The 22,025-nt window shown below is 38.6% G+C and overlaps 1 protein-coding gene across 1 annotated transcript in view; it reads left to right on the forward strand.

Moving 5' to 3' along the window:
* Positions 1 to 22,025, forward strand: part of Palld (palladin, cytoskeletal associated protein) — a 321,948-nt gene that overhangs the window by 123,872 nt on the left and 176,051 nt on the right. The window contains exons 3-6 of the mRNA XM_048330859.1: positions 6,834 to 7,012; positions 15,409 to 15,475; positions 18,994 to 19,099; positions 21,210 to 21,284. Coding sequence (XP_048186816.1) covers positions 6,834 to 7,012; positions 15,409 to 15,475; positions 18,994 to 19,099; positions 21,210 to 21,284 — 427 coding nt within the window. The remainder of the gene's footprint in view (positions 1 to 6,833; positions 7,013 to 15,408; positions 15,476 to 18,993; positions 19,100 to 21,209; positions 21,285 to 22,025) is intronic.

Raw genomic sequence — 22,025 nt, forward strand, 5'->3', positions numbered from 1 at the left:
TCCTTAAATAAGCACCTGGTTGTTTCTATTAGTGGCTCTTAAGATCTACCATTTTGCCTAGCAGAGTTACAGAACATTAGCCAAGATTCATTGGTGAAGCTTTCTAAGGTTTACAAGTCTGAGATTTCTTTCATTTTATGAGGCACATGTTTAAAACAGTGCACAGCAAATTTCCATGATACATACTTGTGGTTCAGTAAAATAAAAATGGTCAAAAGAAACTGTCACTCATGAAATGTACATTTCTTGCTAATAGTATTATTAGAACAGTATTACTAGACAATTGTAAGCCAAGTGATGCCATATGTGATTTTTTTTAATATAAACTGTTAGTATATTATATTGGGAAGTGGATATTGTACTTTGCCAGTGCATTTCTTGGTCCTTCCCATTTAACAGTTGAATTAATTTTCGTAACATTTAATATTTGGGACCCTGTCTTAACAATCAGAGTGTTTCTAGCATTCTGGCTCCACTGGACAATTCTGAATCCCACTGTCAGTTGTCAGGAAGAAAGCAGGGCCATGCAGTAGGTAAGGTTTTTAATTTTCTTATAGCACCCAAGAATGGAAACAATGGGTGGTTTGCAGGGACAGCCATTTGCTCAGGAGCAGCTGCAATCCTTCTGTTTTTAGTTAACCCCAGACCCACTTTGATCCCAAACCAAATAGGCCCAGGACCGCAGACACACACAAACAATTTCCTCTGTCCATCAGACTCACACCAAGCCTGGGCCTCCACTTTGCCACTCCTTGAAATAGAGAAAGTGTACAATTAAACATTGATCTGCTCTATGGAAAACGCCTTGAATTTCAGTCCAACCACATCCTACTGGTGGCCTAATATGATCTTTGGAGTTTTGGCACCATCTTTATCATAGGCTGGAATGTTTATGAAATCCTCAAGGAAGTGGGATTAAAAGGCATCATGCAACCAAAAGAGAAAGCAGTTACACACTGAGATGTGTGTGTGTGTGTATGTGTGTGTGTGTGTGCACACGCACGCGCATACCTTCTGGATTCCAAATCCTAGAATAGAATAGATATGCCTACTTTGGGGTTTTGAATCCTATAATTCTTTTTCCTTTATGTTCTATAAATCCTTCATAAATGAAAGTCGAAATGTAGGAAATCCATTTCTTTATCCTCTCTCCAATAAATTGATCTTGACCCAAGTCTTCTATCCAAAGCAAATCTGTGTCTGTAACTATGGAACCAATTCTGAAAGAATTTTGAAGTAGTACCGGTTTCCAGGTGATTGAAGGACTAAGCCTGTTAGATTCAGTGTGGTCAGCATTTCTTTATGCCTATACTTGGCTTGTCTTCAGGGAAGACCTAGATAGCATCATGAAAGAAGAAACCCAGGTGAGCTGATAACCTTCAGTCAGTCATTTCTTGTTTGAAGTTGAATTGCAATAAACCCCTTGAATAATTTTGAATGATGAATAAATGAATGAATGAATGACAGAGAGAATAGGTGAATCGATAATTTAACCCTTCGCATCTCATTTCCAATTAGTTCAAGTTATTTTCATACACTGCTTATGGCCTTGAAATCTGACGCCCAGTCCCAACCAGTTGATGCCTACATTAATATCTCTTAATACTTTTGAAGGGGGATTTACCATGCCAACTAATTTTAAAGGCTTGCTTCAGTTCCCTATTGCATACCTGCTTAACAATGACACCAGAGATTAGAAAGGAGGAATCAGAAACTGTGTTAAAACTTGTTTTTATCTTCAGTAGTACATGTGATGAAAGATGGAGTTTAAAGCACTGAGGAAAATGGAATTTTGGAGATTATCTGGATTTAATTGCCCGTGAGCTTCTTTTGCATTGTGTTAGATAAGTGGGAGTTGCCTGGATCTGAGAGTAGAATCACAATGATTTCGCAAGGCTGTTGTGAAAATAAAAATAAGATCATGTAAGCACATAGCATACAATAGGCTTTTGATCAATATTCATACTTTCCTCCTTGATTTGAATTAATACAAATCCTTAAGAGCTACCATTGTTTCCATATGTTGTATCATGTCTTCATTCCTAAGACTGTACCTATATATTTTAGTAGTCTTACAGTTGAAAATTCAAAGTGTGGTTGAAGTTAAAATTTAGGTAGAGAATGGGAATGTAGGCAATAAGATTTTAATTTTCCAATATGCTATCTAGTACATTATTTACTAATACCTCTTAGCAGTGAGATTAACAAAAATCTCAGGGGTGACCTCAAGTGGACTCTCTCTTCAAAACATTGCACGGGTCCACGTCTCCCCGCCCTCAACCACCAACCCTTCCTCTTAATCTCCTTATAAATAGAAAGGACTGGTAGGATCTGGAACAAAGGGAAAAGTATGTGTTCTAGAAAGAGACCAGTTGAGGCTGGCAAATGTGTCTCATGTCAACCTTCAATTTTAGTTGTTCTGTAACCTGCCAAAACAGTTGTGCTAAGATTTCTGAGACATTCCATCTCACCAGCAAAGAACATTCTCATCAATTAGTGATGCTAGTCACAGGAGAACAGGAAGAAGAGAATGCGTTTACTATGCATGCATTCGCCAAATCTTGTCTTCATTCCATCTTGTAGAGATAGCAGCTCAGCTCATCACACCCATTATTGTGTTTTGAGCAATAGACTTGAATGTGGGGAAAAGTCACCAAACCTGACTTTTGCCTTTTTTCTAAAGAACACCAAAATGTGTTGAGTACTCTGCCATGGAGCTGTTGGAACTTAACTAAATAAACATGACTACAGCACCCGCAGTTCATCCAATGTGTAGTGTCAAAACTTCCTAACGCCAAGATTCTCTTAGTTTAGATAAAGTGATTTATTTTTTGACCTACATTGTACTTGGATAAGCATGATTTCCTTTTCTGATACATTTCTCAACTAGATCATGTTGAGTTTAATCTTATGCTTGTTAAGTGCACTTCGATTTGAGTGGGTAGAAGTCTATAAACTTCTTTGCATGTACATCTTAAAGCAGAAACAGGGGAAGACATTATTTTAACACATTGTTCAGTCCTTTCTTCATTTGTAAGCTGCTTCTTTCTTTGATTAAGTCAGTGGAAATGTTCCATGTGTTGGAATGTTAGTTTTATTGCTCTGCAAATATGATGAAGGCAACAGGTCACTGCGGTTCAAAAGACAGTCTATTACACAGGGGGGCTGAGGCAAGAGGATCTTGAGTTCAAAGCTAGGCTGGACAATATATCCAGACCTTGTCAGTGAGGGAGAGTAGAAAGGGAAGTAGGAAGACATGAGGGGAGCAAGATGGGAGGAGGCTTGTACAAAAGAGAAGGCTGCATATCTCCAATCACTGGGAGAAGGTCAGTCAAAGGAAGAAAAAATGGGAGACCATGGCTTACAAAAGAACGGACAAGTGAATCCAGGTGAAGAGATTTGGCATAAGTGTCATCCTTAATTGTGTGGTATCTAATCATCTAAAGAAGATTAGGGCAGGTAAATGGTGTCTCTCAGTAAGAGCCCAGGAGAGAAAGAGAGGGACTATAGGGTGTGTGTTGGTTTGTTTCCATACTGAAGACTTCTTGCAGGTGAGGAACTCACTTAGCCCTGGGAGAGGCAGCCTCTCCAGGATCAGCTAGACCCCAGATGTCAAAGCAGCAGGACTACAGAAAATTAAAAGGCATGATTAATACATTCCATATGCCAAACACTGTGAAGAAATCAAGTGAATAAGAGTCAGACAGTCTTTACGCTGGAAAAATACATTCTAGTAAGAGGTTAGAAAAAGCATATGAACAACTAGTTTCAATATAATGTTGGAAAGTTACATTCTATGGTTTTGATTTAAAAGGAAAAAACAAGGTGTTAAATCCACTGTTGCAGAAAATGCATTCGTTGCTTTAATCTTTCTGGAAGTAGCAAGATACATTGAAGTGTTTGGGGCTTATTGTTGGACTTATTGTTTGTTTTTTGGCTATTATTATAATTTTAAATAATTTTTAATCTAAGTTGTGAGCTAGTTGCCAATGGCTCACAGCTGTAATCCAGGCTACTCAGGAGGCTGGGATTTAAGGATTGTGGTTCAAAACCACACAGGTAAGAAAGTCTATGAGACTCATCTCCAATTAACCACCAGAAAGCCAGAAGTAGAGCTACGACTCAAGTGGTAGAGCTCTATCCTTGAGCACAAAAGCTCAGGAACAGTTCCCAGGCCCTGAGTTCAAATCCCAGTATTGGAATACACACATAAAAAGGGTGTATGGAATATTCCAGAGAAGTATTTAGTAACATGTACATAGAATATTTGTAGGTACATGTCATGGTCAAATACATTTAAGAAGTGATTGATCAGACATTAAATGAATTTCTTCTTCTGTAAGATTCTTCAGGGCCTTACTGGAATTGCAAACACCAAAGACCAAAATATAATATGTAGCATTTTCCAAAACCTGTTAGAACCCAGATCTTTTCACTGTTTTTCTCTAGGAAGCATGTAGAGACTAAAGCAATGCACAGCAGAGAATAAATATTTTCAAACCACCAACTATGTGCAATAGAATGTAAGTAGATTCATTTTTGTCAGCCAAGAAGTCAGTTTTCTAGGTTGAGAAAACATACTGACATGTGTCTTTAAAGTAAGTGTATCTTTGTAATGGAAAAGAAATGCTGTAATAGAAGAGATGTACAAACCCCTAGATTCACAGGCATCATTCCTCCTATTACTTGTAACCTGTAGTATAACACCTTCCACACAGAAAACACATGGGCCAGAAGTTAATCTATTGAAGAAGACTATTTATTGGCCTGAAGGAAGAGCTATTATCTAGGCTGAATGAAGGGGACAAGGAAAGAATTTCAAAGAGGAGAAAAAATATATCTAGGGGCTTATTACACAACCCTAGGGTGTGGGTAAGAAACAATAAGCCCCTGGAAATATTTTGACAGAAATGAAGGATTAGAAAACAAAATCAAGGGCTGGGAATATGGCCTAGTGGCAAGAGTGCTCACCTCGTATACCCTAGGTTCGATTCCTCAGCACCACATATATAGAAAAGGCCAGAAGTGGTGCTGTGGCTCAAGTGGCAGAGTGTTAACCTTGAGCAAAAAGAAGCCAGGGACAGTGCCCAGGCCCTGGGTCCAAGCCCCAGGACTGGCCAAAAAAAGAAAAGAAAAGGAAATCAAGGCCAATTTATATGAAAGGCCTCAATGACAAATTTGAACCTTGGGGAGTTGATGTGAGAAGGGAAGAGTTCTTTTCAAGAGCATTACTCTGATGACAGAATATAGAAAGAATTTGTTTACTGGAGATGGAGAAATCAATTAAAACTAAAGCCATAGTTAATGCTGATGGACTGTATAGCTTTGGAAAGAAAACAGGACTAGATAATGGCTCTAAACGTAATGGTTCTCCAAGACACAAAATCCATGTGCCCAAAATCACAACATGCTTATCTTCTCAGCTGCCCCCAAAATAATATAGGCTGCATTTGTGTTGTATGGCGTGTTCAATTGACTGTTTTTAGTTGTTATTATAAAGGTGATGTACAGTGGGGTAACAGTTACATAAGTCAGGTAAAGAGTACATTTCTCTTTGGACAGTGTTCAAAGAGCATTACCCCTTTCCTCGCTTTCTCCCAGTTTTTCCCTCCTGTCCTCACCCACAAGGTGGTACAGTATCTAGGGAGAACCAGTGTTTCGGTTTGGGCTATTTATTTTTGGGTCCATTAATTCTCAGAGTCAAATCTGTTGTTTTCTGATCATCTACTATTTCATTTTAGTCTAGTTTCTGGTGTTAATATTCTGAGTATTAGCAAACTCGCTTGCTTCCAATTTATTTTCAAATAAATATACACAAATATATATGCTGGTCAAATCAAATTAAAAACAAAGAGTTCCTGGTGTCATAGTTTGACAGAAAGATGCCAGACCCAAAGAATTTTAGAGACTATATTCAGGGTAAATATTTTCAGTGAATTAGGAAGCTGAAAGGACAGTATAGTTCTCAAGATTCCAATCTTTGTTAGTTGTGAAGAGCACATTACAACACATTACCTTAAACCAAGTCACACATTTGGGGCTTTTGGAGAAACCATTTCTTTCTCTTTTTTATTGTAGTGTAATGCTGTTGAGAGTTTGAGGCATTGGGGGAATAAAAGAAAGAGTGAGAAGGGACCCAGGTTAAAGTACTCCGCAGCCTACAGCTGCCACCCAAGGTCCTGGCTGTTTGGGAATGGAAATGCTCTGAGCAGCAAGAATGAAATAAAGCCTAGCTGCTCCATCTCTCTCCATCTTGGAGGCCCAGGAGCTCTGCTCCAAAGTTTTATAAATATCAGAAATATGGAAGATATTACATGTGTTCCTGTTCAGCTGATCGGATGTCTTTGGGTCAACAAAAACATCACTGCCTATGATCTTATTTTTTAATCATTCTGAGATGACTCCCCTTTATATAGTAGATGTTTGGAGCAAACTGTTTTAGGTGTTTTTTTTAATTTTTTCTTTGAATGAGAATAATAAGTAAAATTATAATCAATGTAAGAGACAGGGATTATAAAGCAGTTGATGTGACAGTTGGAGTTTGCCTTTCTTTGCACTTTGTAACCCAAATGGTCTTTCCAAGTTTGACAACGTCAAGGTTGAGAAAACATACAAGATGTTTTCCAGGGGAAAACCTGTGGGGAATTGTCTAGTCGTTAATTTCACGGTCTAAAATGGCAAATTTCCCTGTGTAACATTGACCCAGGTCTTTTTTCCTTTTTATCAAGGGAATGTCTTACAGTATATATCTCCTCTTTCATGGCTGCTTTGTATTTAACATCCCCACTTCCTTCTGGACCCTCCTTGACCTTTGACCTCCATTTGTCCTACAGATGGTTCTGTGAGGGGAAAGAGCTGCACGACACCCCTGATATTCAGATCCGCGCCGAGGACGGGGACCTCCATACCCTGACCATCACAGAGGCCTTTGAGGACGACACAGGCCGCTATACCTGTCTGGCCACTAACGCTAGTGGCTCCGACTCAACTTCTGCCGAGGTGTTCATAGAAGGTAAGAAAGTCCACTACTCTAGCTCATGGACACCCCTGTGAATATGTTTTTCCAGCTCAAACCTCATTTCTCCTGAAGAAGTTGAGCGGTGAATCTGACATTTAGGGGCACATTCACTATGTCTAATGTCAACATTCATTCTTTCTTTAATTTATAAATATCTTGGCTGCATTAACTTGCATTTATTTAAACCTTTCAAGTACCAGCTTCTTTAAGTGGAAAGTGTAAGTATAAAATACCTACTAGTATAGGAAGAGACTCAAAATGCTCTATCAGCAGTGTTCAACTCTAAATGGTTAAGGAAGTCACCCGTGGGAATTTAAGAGATGGAATGTTTTTAAATATTTTCATCTTTGCTGAATTAGAGAACCATGCTCCTTTTATTACGACACTATCATTCCTAACTTGCAGTCTAGGTAAGAATAATTTCAAGAATCGATATTGTGTTAAAGAGTGGTAAAACAAAGATTAAAATATTCCTAATGCTTTATTATTCACTTTTTTTTTTTTTTTTTTTTTGGCCAGTCCTGGGGCTTGGACTCAGGGCCTGAGCACTGTCCCTGGCTTCTTTTTTGCTCAAGGCTAGCACTCTGCCACTTGAGCCACAGCACCACTTCTGGCCATTTTCTATATATGTGGTGCTGAGGAATCAAACCCAGGTCTTCATGTATACAAGGCAAGCACTCTTGCCACTAGGCCATATTCCCAGTCCTATTATTCACTCTTTATATGATGCAGCCCCTAAGAAATTAGTCAACTTGGTATCAAAATATCACAGTTTATTATCATAATAATACTATTATTATTATACTTGGATCGGTACATATTTTCTGTGTGTCAAGGAATTCCCAATCTAACCACCAAAAGGGTGGGGAAAGAAATATATATATATAAGCATATATATATATATATATATATATTTTTTTTTTTTTTTGGCCAGTCCTGGGGCTTGGACTCAGGGCCTGAGCACTGTCCCTGGCTTCTTTTTGCTCAAGGCTAGCACTCTGCCACTTGAGCCACAGCGCCACTTCTGGCCGCTTTCTGTATATGTGGTGCTGGGGAATTGAACCCAGGGCCTCATGTATACGAAGCAAGCACTCTTGCCACTAGGCCATAACCCCAGCCCCAAGGAATATTTTTTAAATATATGTAACAAAATCAGAATATAAAATAGTAAGTAAGTCAAGTGCCAGTTGCTCACAGCTGTAATCCTAGCTACTAAGAAAGCTGTGATCTGAGGACCACAGTTCAAAGCCACCCCAGGCAGGAAAGGTTGTAAGGCCCTTATCTCCAATGAATGACCAGAAAACCAGAAGTGGAGCTGTGGTTCAAAGTGGTAGAGCACTAGCATTGAGCAAAATTGCTCAGGGACAGCATCCAGATCCTGAGTTCAAACCCCACAACTGACAAAAATAAAAATAAATAAACAACTAAATAAAACCAGCCTGGACAGAGAAATCCATGAAATCCAAAAAGCCAGAAGTGAAGGCATGACTCAAGTGGTAGTGTACCAGCTTAGAGCAAAAAAAAAAAAAAAGCAAAGCAAGAGCACCAAACCCTGAGTCCAAGCCCCAATACTGCCCAGTACTGTCATAAAAACAATACATAATGTTCTAAGCAATATAGAGAAATAGCAAGTGTCATAAGGACCTGAAAGAACTTGAAAAGTTATGTGCAAGGTATAATCTACCTACCCTTCTTATTAAGCTATTTCTCTGCCTCTGAAATCGAGTTCAGTTTCTAACAACAATGACCTTAAATTTTCTTTCATTGAATCAATTAAGTTCTTCTGTATAAACACTTCAGACTTGCCAGTACTCTTCTGCCTTTGAGGTCAGCAGGACAAGCTCCTTGTTCTGGGAGCAAGACACCTCTAGTAACATAGGTGATATGTACATGGTCAGGATTGCAGCGAAGGTGGTGGCTTCTTTGCAATACTGCTTTCCCGCAGATCCCACTCCACATAATTGCGCAGCCAACATCATCAGCCACTTGTGGCTTTACATAGATTCTATGTCTCTGATAAATTAGAAGAAAGAGAAAGGAGCTGGGCACTGCCATTAATATTTATCTTGATATTAACCTAGAGCACTTTAGCAAACCAACTCAATGCCCTTGTAAAATACAGATGCTCACTTTATTTCAAGTGAGAAAGTTTAGTATGTCTTTATCTCAAAGAAAAATAAACAGAGGTATCTGAGAACCTCAGATGTAGTCTTAGGTTCACTCAAAGAAGGACGTTTTATGTGTACTTGTTCCAGCATTACATTAGATTCAAGAACTCCTTCCTAAAGCATATTTTTTGCTAATTCTACAACAACAGGCAGCCAGCTGGGGAGGTGCAGCTATGACCCTTTCTTTACTCTGGTTCACACAGTAGGCTCTGAGTCCAGTGTTTTCCGGGGTTTACACACCCATCCTCAAGTGTATGGGGGGGGGGGGTCACAGTAAAACAGGCAGTGGGAGGCTCAGGCACCAGGAATGAATCAATAATGGAGACAAGGACTGACACTTCAGAAGAGGGAGAAGGAACCCGCAATTCCTAAATAATTCCACACCCTGGCATGTCTGTGCGGGAGAGGAAGGGGGCCTATGGGATGGCATGATTCAGAAGGGCATTCTGAAGAGATGCTGTTTCATCTGAGGCCTGAATGTGAACAAGAATAAGCCAGAGAAGACTGGGGAAAGGACGCTCTCTCCGGAGGGAGGAAGTACACAAGCCTGGATGAGGAGAAGCAGAAACACAAAGGAGCAGAAGAAATTGTCCAAGAGAGTGAAGCAGGTTTTGCAAAAGGAAAGGGGAGCGAGATATGGTCTTTCCTTTACGATTTTATTTGTATGTATTAATTACAAAAAGGAGTTGCACTGTGACATCTCAATCTACTTTGATGAAATTTACCCTCCTCTCTCTCTTTCCCTGAGTTGCAGTCATAGAAGATAACAGGAAAGGGAAGCAGGTGCAGTATTTACTAGAAGGGAGCGGTGCCCTCAAGGGCTACATAGAAAAGAGACAGACCCAAGAATTCCACAATGTAAATAGGGAAAGGTAAATATGGACCTGTGAGATAAATACAGACAGCTCAGCCTTCTACCACACCTGCCTGCCTCCCTCGTGACTAAAATGATTATACACATCACGGTGGTTTTGAGAGTTCTGAAGGAGGTGTGGCCCTCATGTGTTGAACAAAAGAACTAGATTGAGCCAGATTGTATTTATATGTAGATATGGAAGGAGGGGAACAGCCTAAAATTGGGGGGTGAAGGTTAGGGGTTCAGCAGAAATGCACAAGGAAGATGCAGGTTAGCAGATTCTGCCTGCTATTTCTTGATCGGTTTCCATGCTACAAATACTCAGATGAAACGTACACCCCTCTAAATGACATTTGGAAGTGTGCTGTGCTGTTGTATGAGGTAATTGTTCCTGTGGATCCTAGCAATGTACACAAAGCCCCGGATATTGGAGGTCACTTCAATGTCTCTTAATAGCAGATAAATTATCTAAGCACGGATTGCTTCTGCCAGATTTCAAAGTCTTGGGAAGAGAGTCTGAAGGAGTTTGAGCACTGTTTAGGTCACTCTTCATACGCTTTATTTTCATACCGTGTTTTCTTAATATTTTACGAAGAGCTCATTCCCTGTTCTGTGACCTAGAGCACTCAGTTACTTGAGATTTGGCTTCTTCATCTATGCAATGGAGAAAATTAGGTTCTTGTTAGGACTGAGTGCGTTGATTCCGTAGGCTACCTGGCACATAGGCTATTATGTCCAGAACCAAAACAGAATGCTTTCATTAAAAAATTTAAATATGTAGATTATAAAGGAGTTATAAAATCGTATGTAATCTCACTACCTTGTAACTTCTGTCTTTTGTCTCCTCTCTCTGTCTCTCTCTCTCTGTCTCTCTGTCTGTCTGTCTATCTCTCTCTCCTCCTCCCACAGGGATCAAACTCAAGGCTTTATACATATAGATGTTCACCATGCCACAGAGCTACACCTCTAACCCACTCTTCTTTTTTTCCATCAATAACAAATTTACTTCTTTTAAAAAAAATGCAAATGCTGGCATTGTCTAGAAAACTTTGACAGATTTATTTATAATTATTATAAAGTTTAACTGCTGAAACTTGTTCACTGAAACATTTTGACTTGCATTAATGCTTTATATCCCTGTGGTTATATTAAAATTTTCATGAACATATGAAAATGGAAAAGCTACCAATTTCTGTCACCTAATTTTCCACTTACAATCATATACTTAGGTACCTTTTGACTCCATGGTGTGGGGGGGGGGGTGGGAATCTAACATTCAGAACAACCAATAATAAGAAGCGGGGAAAATAGACCTTTTTGAGAATGAAATGCTTCCTGCCAGACATGTAACAACTATGCCAAAAGCTATCCAGCTAGCACAGTCATTCTTAATACATTTGCTTTTCTAATATTTTTTTCTGTATATGCATATATCTCACTATGCACTTTTTTATTCTTCTGTGCTTTTATTTATAGCCTTTTCTCTTAATATAATTTAGTTATTATTAAGAAGGGTTTCAGTCCCATAAGTCAGGTAGTGAGTACAATTCTTTTTAATGCATTTTACTGTTATTGTAAAGGTGGTGTACAGAGGGGTTACAGTTATATAGGTCAAATAAAGAGTACATTTCTTCTAGGATACTATCCCCTTGTCCTTCTCTTTACCCCAGTTTCCCTTATCTGTCCTTGCCCATCAGTAGCAAAGTTCATGTTTTTAAATAGTGTACATTGAATACCATGACTGCCTTGTTCCCCCTTTCTCCCTCTAATTCTGTACACTGCTTTGAACCCTGTTTTCTTTTTTATTTAACCTACTCTTTCTCGAACACCTCCTCCTGTCATAAACATTCCTTTCTCCTGACCTGCAGGTACACCACAGAGGGAGGGGGAGGCGGGGAGGCAGAGCACTGGACAGAAGAGGGAGGAAGAATTGCCCAGAGGGGAGGGGAAGGAACTTGCTGGCCAGAACTGGAGGATTTGATCTGCCACCATCTGTTAGAGTGTCTCTGCCAGGACACCTGAGACAGAAGGTGACATTGAGATTTCACAAGGACTCGGCAGGTACAGAAGAAGTTCCAGAGACACAAGTCCTTTTACCCTTTGCCTTTCTTTCTTTGAAAATCAGCTGGAAATAAAAGGAACAGGAAAAGCATCCCTTTGTTTTTTGTTTTATTTCCTCTTTGCATAGCTGGGGATCAAACCCAGGGCCTTGACACAACAGGCAGGGACTCTACAACTGAGCAACATCCTCAGCCCAAAAATGACTTTTTAAATAGAGGGCATGAGAAGAACTATTCTCTCTCTCTCTCTTTCTTTCTGTGTCTCCCTTACTAAATGCTTTTATGATTCCATTTAAATTGATATCCCAGGTTACCTAGCTTATTCCTAGAGTTTCCCCTGCTCAGCTTTACACACACACACACACACACACACACACACACACACACACACACACACTTTATCAACTAAAACTTCCTCCTTGAATGTAACCGTGTTTTGATTGATAGACCCTACTGTCAGTCCTGTGGCAGGGACTTCAGACCTAGTAGTCCATTTCCACCAGGTGTTTCTACAGGTCCCTCCCACGGCAGCCACCACCTCCCCCCACCCCACCCAGAAGCTTGCTTTTCTTCGTTACATAGTCCACCCCTCCTCTCTAAACAAGCTTCCTGGTTCCCTTGCCCTGCATTCATTCCAGCAGAAGGTAAAGGCTAGTCCTAAGTAAACACAAAGGAAGACAGACTGGCATGGTATGTGAAGGTCACCAAGGATGGAGAAGGTCCCGTACTGTGAGTTCTAATACACAGGCGTCTACTTCCTGTCGCCACAGCTCTCTAGTGATGTGACTTCATGCAAGTTACCTAACCACCTGACACCTGATATTTTCTAGGTGTAAACTGGACATAACTCACTTCTTAGCAAGATTTGGTATTATAATCAAATGATATAAGGAATCTAGCCAACTTCTAGGCAAAATAAATAAATCAATATTCACAAATGGATAACTCCCTTCTCAACTTCTCCTTAATTCTCAAAGAAATAATAATTTTCTACCAGATATAGTAAGTGGCAAGTACAGGAGCAAGAACACTGGGATCTCAAAGAAGGCAGAGACTCAAAAAATGATCTGATGTTAAAAGATGAAATGTCAAGAAGGGTCTGGGTGGACTTGTGCTAGAAGAGTAAATAATAAAACTACAGTTGTAAACAAGGAGATTGAACGCAAACAAGACAGAACAGCCTTCTCCTCTCTTAAGTCCCTGGTAGAACCTTCCTCACTTCTACTTTAAGCTTTCTGTCCCTCCCACCGCTTTTGCTCCTCCCATTTTATCTTTTTCCCTTTCACTGGACACATTACGTAGTTCATCCTCTCCCTTATTGTGGGTTTCTTTACTGGAATGCAAAGTCCGTAAGGGCAGGGTTTGGGCCATGCATGCAAGCGTGCGTGCCTTGCTTTGGTGGGTGTGTGCACACAAACTCTAGCTCACTATCCACATTTCCTATGTACGACTGAATGTGTCAGTTCTCTGGGTTGGCATTGAATGTGTTCTCTCTGGATTAAGATTGAAAGGAATGTAGGAAAGGTTAGGAAAAATGGAAAAAGGAATAAGCCAGCCTCGGACTAATTATTGAGGCGCAACAGGAAGGGGCACAAGTCTTCCTGCAGGTATGGAGGTTGTGCAAGGTGGTGGGACTGGAGTTGGGCTTTTATGGGATCTGAGCAAAGAGGCAGAGGTTAACAAAAAGGCATTAGGTCTAGGGAGGTGGGGGCTTTCTGCTGGGCCCACAATGGAATGTTTATAGATAGGCCTAGGTGTCAAGCAGTCTTTGCATATCTGGTGGCTTGCCTAATGTCTGTGTGTACCTGGGAAAATAGTGTGGGGTCAATGCTTTGTATTCCATATTTAGATACAGGAAACGATTGGGTCAAGAGGGGAGAGGTAAATCCTTCAGGAAATCCTGCAAAGAGAGTTTACCAAATCAGATTGGAAATCCATAAAGGCCTTTTGGCTATCAGATTTGGGGAGAATTTCATTTACTGAGACTCATGCATCATAGTTCTTTTACAGGAAAGGCGTGGTAAGGGAATTACTCTTAAATACAGCAAAGTTTAATTTGGGAGGCTGAGAAATCATATAAGAGTCTGTTGTGGGAGTCCAGGAGCCACATGAAGAAAAACCACACTAAGAGGCAATTACTGAAGTAGGAAAAGGGCAGTACAAATATTACAGCAATATTGTCTAACCCTGATGGATTTCAGCGTCAACAAAGACTGGAGGCAACAAGAGAAGGAATTTCAGAAGAATTCCAAGAGAATTAAGCCTTCATATATATACTAAAATGCGCTGGTGGCCAAAAAGCAACTAATTGCAAGTAGTACATAAAGTATTGAGTCCATTTTTACAAACATGTACAGAAGTTTATGTACATTGATATCTTAAACTTGTCTGAAAAGTAAACACCAAATGTGTCAAACGTTTCTTAGGAAAATAACTCCCTAGTCTTCTATTGATTTTTTCCATAATGAGATTTTAGGATGATTGAAATGACCAAAATGAAATGTATTTCACAAGGGAAGCATTATTAATATACTTTAAACCACTAAAATCGCTTTAAATCCATCACTTAAAGTGAGTTTGAAAGTAAGAAAGAGCATAAAAATGAAAAACCTTATTTAAGAATGAACCCTCTATCCTTTTACTCAAGTATCAGAAAGTATCTTCTGATTAATTATTAATGAGTAATGATACCACACCAGGTAGTCTCCTAGGTTTTGAACTGGGTTTATTTTTGTACAAACATATTTGTTTCATAGTTTTTAAGCCACGTAAAAGGATAGTTGAGAGGGACAAAAGTGATAGAAATGCAAGTAATGATAAGTCTGGCTCTAAACACATAATGCTTTGAAGACTGCTATTTACAGTAGTTCTGTTTGTTTGTTTGTTTGTTTTTAAAAAAGATCTTCCAAAGCAGTAAATTAAAATAATTTGGGCCTTTATTGTTCTTCTCTATTTCATTGTATATTGAAGAAAAATAATACTTTGTATGTTACTGCTTTTAAAATGAATGGACAAAGGAAGGGTGACCAAATGCAGTCATTGTCTTTATTGTGTATTGTGTTAAAAAAAATTGAACTGCATAACTTCAAGGGTATGGATGGGAGTGAGGAAAACGGCAGAGGACAACGGGAAGAGTGACATTGATCAAGATGCATTGTACTCACACCCTGCCTTATAGAACTGAAACCCCTTTGTACAACTACTTAGCAATAAGATTGAAAAAAAAAAAAGTAATGAGGACCGTTCCTCTGACATTGTAAATTACTGATATGTTACCTTTTTCGTTTTTTATTAATGCTTTCCCAGGAGCCAGTTCCACGGATTCTGACAGTGACAGTTTAGCTTTCCGATCAAAAGCTGGAGCAATGCCACAGTAAGTGCCTCTGATTTGTTGAATTATCTACATAACAAAGAATGTCCGTTGTTGAGGCTTGAAACCAAGAGTGCTGGGCTTGGACTGGCACAGTTAACGCTTGACCAGAGATCAAATATTTGAAGCAAGGTCACAAAATTTAACTTAAAAATTAAAACTTTGGAGTGTGCATTTCATCATCAATATGTTGAATCTATGAATGTTAATTGCAATAGCAATCATTGGACTGATTTTCAATTTAAGAACCTGTCACATGGAGAGGAAAATCAGTTAAATCATTGCCAAGATGGAAAAGAGGGCCAAAGAATATCTATTTGAGCCAGAAATTGATTTTCATTTAGAAAAAAAATCCATTATTGGCTAGATCTTGTACCACCAACATTACAAAATTTAGTTATTTCTTCAAAAACATATGGATTACTAAGGAAATGTTACTGTCTTCATTCTTTTGCAAAAATAAAATCTACCAAAAGTTGGTAGGAAACACCTTAATACTGACATGTGCTGACAAATGTCTTTTTTTGTTATACCAGCTGATTTGATCAAGACACACTGTATACATGTACTGAATTATCATATTTGTGTACAACAAATCTGCACAATTAAAATAATACAATGGAAATACATAAGCTTCATAGAAATTATTATATCAGCCAGGCATTGGTGGCTCTATAATCCTAGATACTCAGGAAGCTGAGATTGACGATCCCATTTCAAAGCCAGCCCAGGCAGGAAAGTCCATAAGACTCTAATCTCTAATTAAGCACCAGAAAACCAGAAGTCTAGTTGTGGCTTAAAGTGGTAGAGTGCTAACCATGAGCAAAAGAGCTCAGGAACAATGGCCAGGTACAGAGTTCAGGACCCATGACTGTCAAAGAAAAAAATAAATTATGTTCATTCTATCAAATATTCACATATACTAGAGACACTGTATAAGATCATGTACTTTTCCACCATTGATTTCAAATAGAGTTCAAGTTAAATATATGTCTGTCCTAGCACTCAGGAAGCAAGAGGATAGAGAGCTGGAGACCAGCCTGGACTCTAAACCAGAAAGTTTAAATCCAGTGATGTCATAGGACTTGCTTGAGATTATACAGCCAGCCATTCAACAATGACAAAAATTCTTCTTAATCTTGCCCTTATCTATGCACTGTGACAAAAATTCCAAGATACTCTAAACAAAATTAGAATCCTGCTCAAGGACAGCTGCTAGGCCTAAAATAGACAAGTAAAACGTTGAGTTAAATATAGGATCCTAATCGTAAAGATTTCAAATATCTCTCTACAGATAAACATTAGACCTCTCCCAAGGATTTAATTTTCTTTTAAGGTTTTCAAAGTTAGTGCTTTAGGATCTTTACCAATCTATGAGTTAATTCTAGCTAGTTTCCTTTCAATTGTGTATTTATTTTTTGAAATATCTACGGAGTATATGTTATACAAATGGCTACCACAGGTATTGTAGCTGTAGATTATTGAGTTCCAGTGTCTGAAACAATTGCGGTTGAGAAGTATATACACCAGTTTACATTCCCACCAACAATGTACTAGCATTCCCTTTTGGCCACGTCCCCACCAGCATCTACTATCATTTGTTTTCTTGATAATGGCCATTCTAACAGGGGTGAGCTGGAATCTCAGTGTAGTTTTAATTTACATTTCTTTTATGGCTAGAGATGCTGAACATTTCTTCATAGGTCTATTGACTATTCTTATTTCCTCTCCAGAGAAGTGACTTTTTAATTCTTTAACCCACTTATTAATGAGGTGCTTGTTTCTTTGAGGATTTGTTATTAGGGGGTTTAATGTTTTTAGCTCTAGGTATATTTTTGATATGAAGTCCTTGTCTGTTGTATAGCTACTAAAGATCTCCCAATTTGTGGACTTTCTGTCTATCTTGCTAACTATGTCCTTTGCCATGTAAAAGCTCTGCAATTTAATGCAATCCTATTTATCCAGCCTTTCCTTGATTTGTTGTGTTTCTGGATCCCGATTTAGGAAGTTTCAACCTGTGCCAAGGAGTACTGTGTATCCCCTAACTTTTCCTGTAATATTTTCCGGATACCTGCTTTTACCTTTAGGTCTTTGATCCATTTGGAGTTGATTCTGGGGCAGAGTGGTATATAAGGATTTAAATTCAGTTTAAATGTGTATAGCCAGCACCATTTGTGGAAGAAGCTGTCTTCTAAGGAATTAAAAGGAGACTTCTCTGGAGAGTAAATATGAGCAGCCAATAGACACATAAAGAAATGTCCAACATCTCTGACCATAAAAGAAGTGCAAAGCAGAACTACATTGAAATTCTACCTCACCCCAGTTAGAGCAGCCATTATCAAGAAATCTAATAACAGCAAGTGCTTGTAGGGATGTGGCCAAAGGGGAACACTACTACACTGTTGGTCGGAACGTAAACTGGTTCTACAATTCTGGAACACAGTTCGGAGATTCCTCAAAAGACTAAACATAGAGTTCCCCTATGGCCCAGCAATACCAGTCCTGGGCATTTACCTAAACAATCACAAATAAGACCACACTAAAGCTACCAGCACAACTATTCATTGCAGCATTATTTACCATAGCTAAGACATGGAACCAACCCAGATGCCCCTGAGTACGTGAATGGATTTTTTTTAAAAAAAAGTGGTATATATACACAATGAAATTCTAAAGCTTCCATTCGAAAGAATGACATCGCCCCATTCACAAGGAAATGTGAATAAAGTGAAGTAAGCCAGACGCAAAGAAAAATGGGCTCATTTGTAATAATTAGTATATGTCTAGGATAGTCCTAGCAGAGGATCACAATAGCTCAATAGTTATGTACATATGACTGTATAAAATGATGCTAACCAAAAGGAACTACAAGATATGGACACAAGAGGGTAGTTTTGTTTTGTTTTTTTGTAATGTACTGTGTGAAGTTATTTCTTTATTCCTTTTTCCCCCCTTTGGTTTATCCCCTGTTGTCACTGGAGTTTTTTTTGTTGTTGTTGTTGTTTGTTTGTTTTTTGGTACCTTGTGTCTTGTATATATGTTTATGTGATTTGGAGAAGGGAAGGGAAAACAGAATGGTGAGACAAAGGAAAAAGGGTAAACCAATGCAACAGTGATACTCACAAGACAATATGTTGAAAATGAACTGTACAGCTTGGGAGAAGGGGTGGCAGTGGGAAGGAAAGTGGGAGAAAACAAGTGAGGGGTAACAACACTCAACAAGAAATGTGTTCATCAAGTTACTTAAGTAACTGTAATCCACTGTACATCACCCTTACAATAACATAAAATTTTTTTAAGTCAAGATAAAAAGTGAAAGAAAAGGTCACTGTATACCATATTTTCTTTATGCATTCTTGGTTAAAGATAGCAAAGCCAACTCCATCAATGGGAAATTTTGAAGGAAAAAAAAGAAGTATATTCACAAACAACAAAAAAGCAGATCTTCTGTAGAAGTATTTCAAAGGATAATTTCTACTAAGAAAAAGTTCTAACTGATCCCTTGCTTCTGTATTTTCCAGAGCTCAAAAGAAAACAACTTCTGTTTCCTTGACAATAGGAACATCCTCTCCAAAGACCGGAGTGACCACAGCTGTGATTCAGCCTTTATCAATCCCTGTTCAGCAGGTAACTGCCAGAGCAGAAGCCAGTGGAGTCAGATCACTAACTACTTCTTGTGAAGACTGTCATGCTTTCTTTTTACCAGCACATTCTATTGAAATGGTTTGGGTTGTTATTGTTGGGTTTTTTTGGTTGGTTTTGTATATATATATATATGGCTTGAACTCAGTGCCTGGGCCTTGTCCCTGAGATTTTCCATTCAAGGCTCTACCATTTGAGTCACAGCTCCACTTCCAGCTTTGTGGTGATTAATTGGATATAAGAGTCTCATAGACTTTGAACCACAATCCTCCAATCTCAGCCTCCTGAGTAGCTGGGATTATAGATGTGAGCCACCAGTACCTGGCTCACTGTCCTTTTTTGTTTAAGAATGAACAATAATAGCACCTACTGGGAAGTATTCCTTGGTGTGTTTACTCTGTAAATATCAAATTACAAAAAAAAATCAATATCTATATGTCATTTATATATATGACAGGCATCTTTCAATACAACACTCATAGAAGTCTCTCTCCTACACTCTTGATTGAGGAATATGGCACAGGTGTATCACAGTGCCTTCTATCTGCCTTGAATACCTATCTATTGAGCATTCAGAGCTGACTCAGTAACTACAATAAATGATACACAGTAAATATATGTGAGTTGATAAACTTGAAAACAATCAACCAGTGAAAGCTACCCAAAAACAGCATATCTGGTAGAGACTTCCTTTAAATTCCTGAGCCACAGTGAAATATCCAGCATTATCTCTGATTAAATCCATGGCTTTGATGTTTAAATATTGACACATGTTGATTTGAATGCTAAACACTGGACTAGACATTCCACAATAGAAAAAACAAACATGGACATCACTTCGTTTGTCTGAGACACAGAAATCTAAGAACAGAAAGACACACATTAATTTGTAGATGCCGATGCTATAAAACCATTTTCAAATGGTTTTAATTCAACAGGACACTGAATTAAAAGTTATTGCATCTTGCTTTTACAGCTGGGTGAATGAAGTACTCTGGGGAATTCCATCATTTCTTTGTTACAGACAATGAGATATAAATATGATCACCCTGAAACCAGACTGCCCACATTCTAATCCAAGCTCTAGCACTTACTAAGGGACCTTGAGGAGATAATGCAGTACTTCCATGCCTATTTCGTTCATCTGTAAAATGGAGATGTTAACACTCACCTCGTAGAGTCATCATGGAGGTTCAGTGGAGTTCATCTTAACACAACACTTGAAATACTGTGGCACAAAATAGGTTCATCTGTCTCAATGGATTCAGAAGACAGTACAAAAGTGAACCTAGGCCTCCTGAATTACAAGCCAGTGAAGTCTGACAGAAATAATGAATAAGTCCATTATTATCTTAGCATTTCTACAGTTCTGCCAAGCCTTCTCCTGATGTCCTGTGGCACATTTAGACACATAATATCACATTGGCATTCGGGAGTAAAAAGCTACCAACTACTTGTATAGGATAATTTGAAAATAAGCAGTCATGCACGTAAAAAATTATTTTCCATTTACAGTTCTGAAATCCTTAATTTTCCCAGCGATGAATGCCACTCTGTGTTTAACACTTTTTTAGTTTTTGGTGGAGGGATTGTGGCACATCAAAAAGAATTTTCTTTTTTTCCTAATTTTCTGTAATAGCTTTATTGAGAGATTTAAAAAATAATAATAATATAGAGCCCTGTTTTGATCGTTCACTTTGCCTTCCACTGCCAATATCTTATACTCTTGACTCAACAAATCCAGGTTGTATTTTAAAATAAAATATAACATCTGTGAGAACATCTAAAAAAGACTCCTGTGGAAGTCCCACACACAGAAATCCATTTGGTAATAGCATTTAAGAGCTCACAGATCCTCAGGGACCTAAGCGAACTTTTACCTTGAATATCCTTTTGAACAGAGAAGAGTAACAGATGTGAAACAAGGAAGTCGAACAAGGTCTACACTGTAAGAGAAGACTAGTGCATGATGTATGGCAATACTTTCACTTGTTTCATTCAAGTGGAGCCATCCCAAGAATGAAAGGTTACTTTAGCCCATCCCTACAGCGATTTATATAATTAGAATCTGATCTGAGTATCTCTGCTCTTTCAGGTTCACAGTCCAACTGCACATCTTTGCCGGACCGATGGAACCACCGCAGCCTGCTTTCCTCCTGTTTTTACAAAGGTCTGACAGCTGGAAATCTCATTCCCTGTGTTTGCTTTGGTCCTTAAATTTCATTCAAATGTGCCTTCTCACATGTAGCAGCCTTTAAAAATTAAAATGAACAGATCTGTCCGCTTAAATCAAAGAGTTACCTTTGGGGGTACATAGGCATTTGTGGACTCGCTGGGTGCTGGTGGCCTTGTGGAAGGCCTGAGAGATGGGAATGTAAGATAAAGCTGATCTAGTAGGAAAGTGAAGACATATAAGAGAAAACAAGACACATACGGTATTAAAACTTTACTCCTCTGTCCCAAGGAAATTGCTTGGGAGATCTAACAAGTTTTAGGATATTTCAAAAAAAACACTGAGTAATTTTTAGTTTCCTAAGATCCACACAACATAAGATATCTTTTCTTCTCTCTCCTTTTTTTCCTTTTTTTTGTGGAGAAATTTATGAACCGTTATTGAAAGTTGTAGACAAAGACCATAAAGTCATTACTTCTTGATTATATAGTTAGTACAAATATTGCTTAAAAAATCCCACTAGGTCTTTCATTTCTGTTTATTTTTTTGTATAGAATTTAGTAACATGATTCTTAACAAATATAAGAAAAAATTTTATGGCTAAATATAGCCAGGGCACCACTAAAGAAGAGAAAAAGAAGGTCATGCTAGAAAAGGAAAGGGACTTGTCCTATGAGATATCAAGACTTGCTCAGTGAATACTAATTATGATGAAGATTTCGTTGAGAATTCCTTATC

The sequence above is a fragment of the Perognathus longimembris genome, chromosome 21 (assembly GCF_023159225.1).
Source record: "Perognathus longimembris pacificus isolate PPM17 chromosome 21, ASM2315922v1, whole genome shotgun sequence".
Classification (NCBI taxonomy): Eukaryota; Metazoa; Chordata; class Mammalia; order Rodentia; family Heteromyidae; genus Perognathus; species Perognathus longimembris.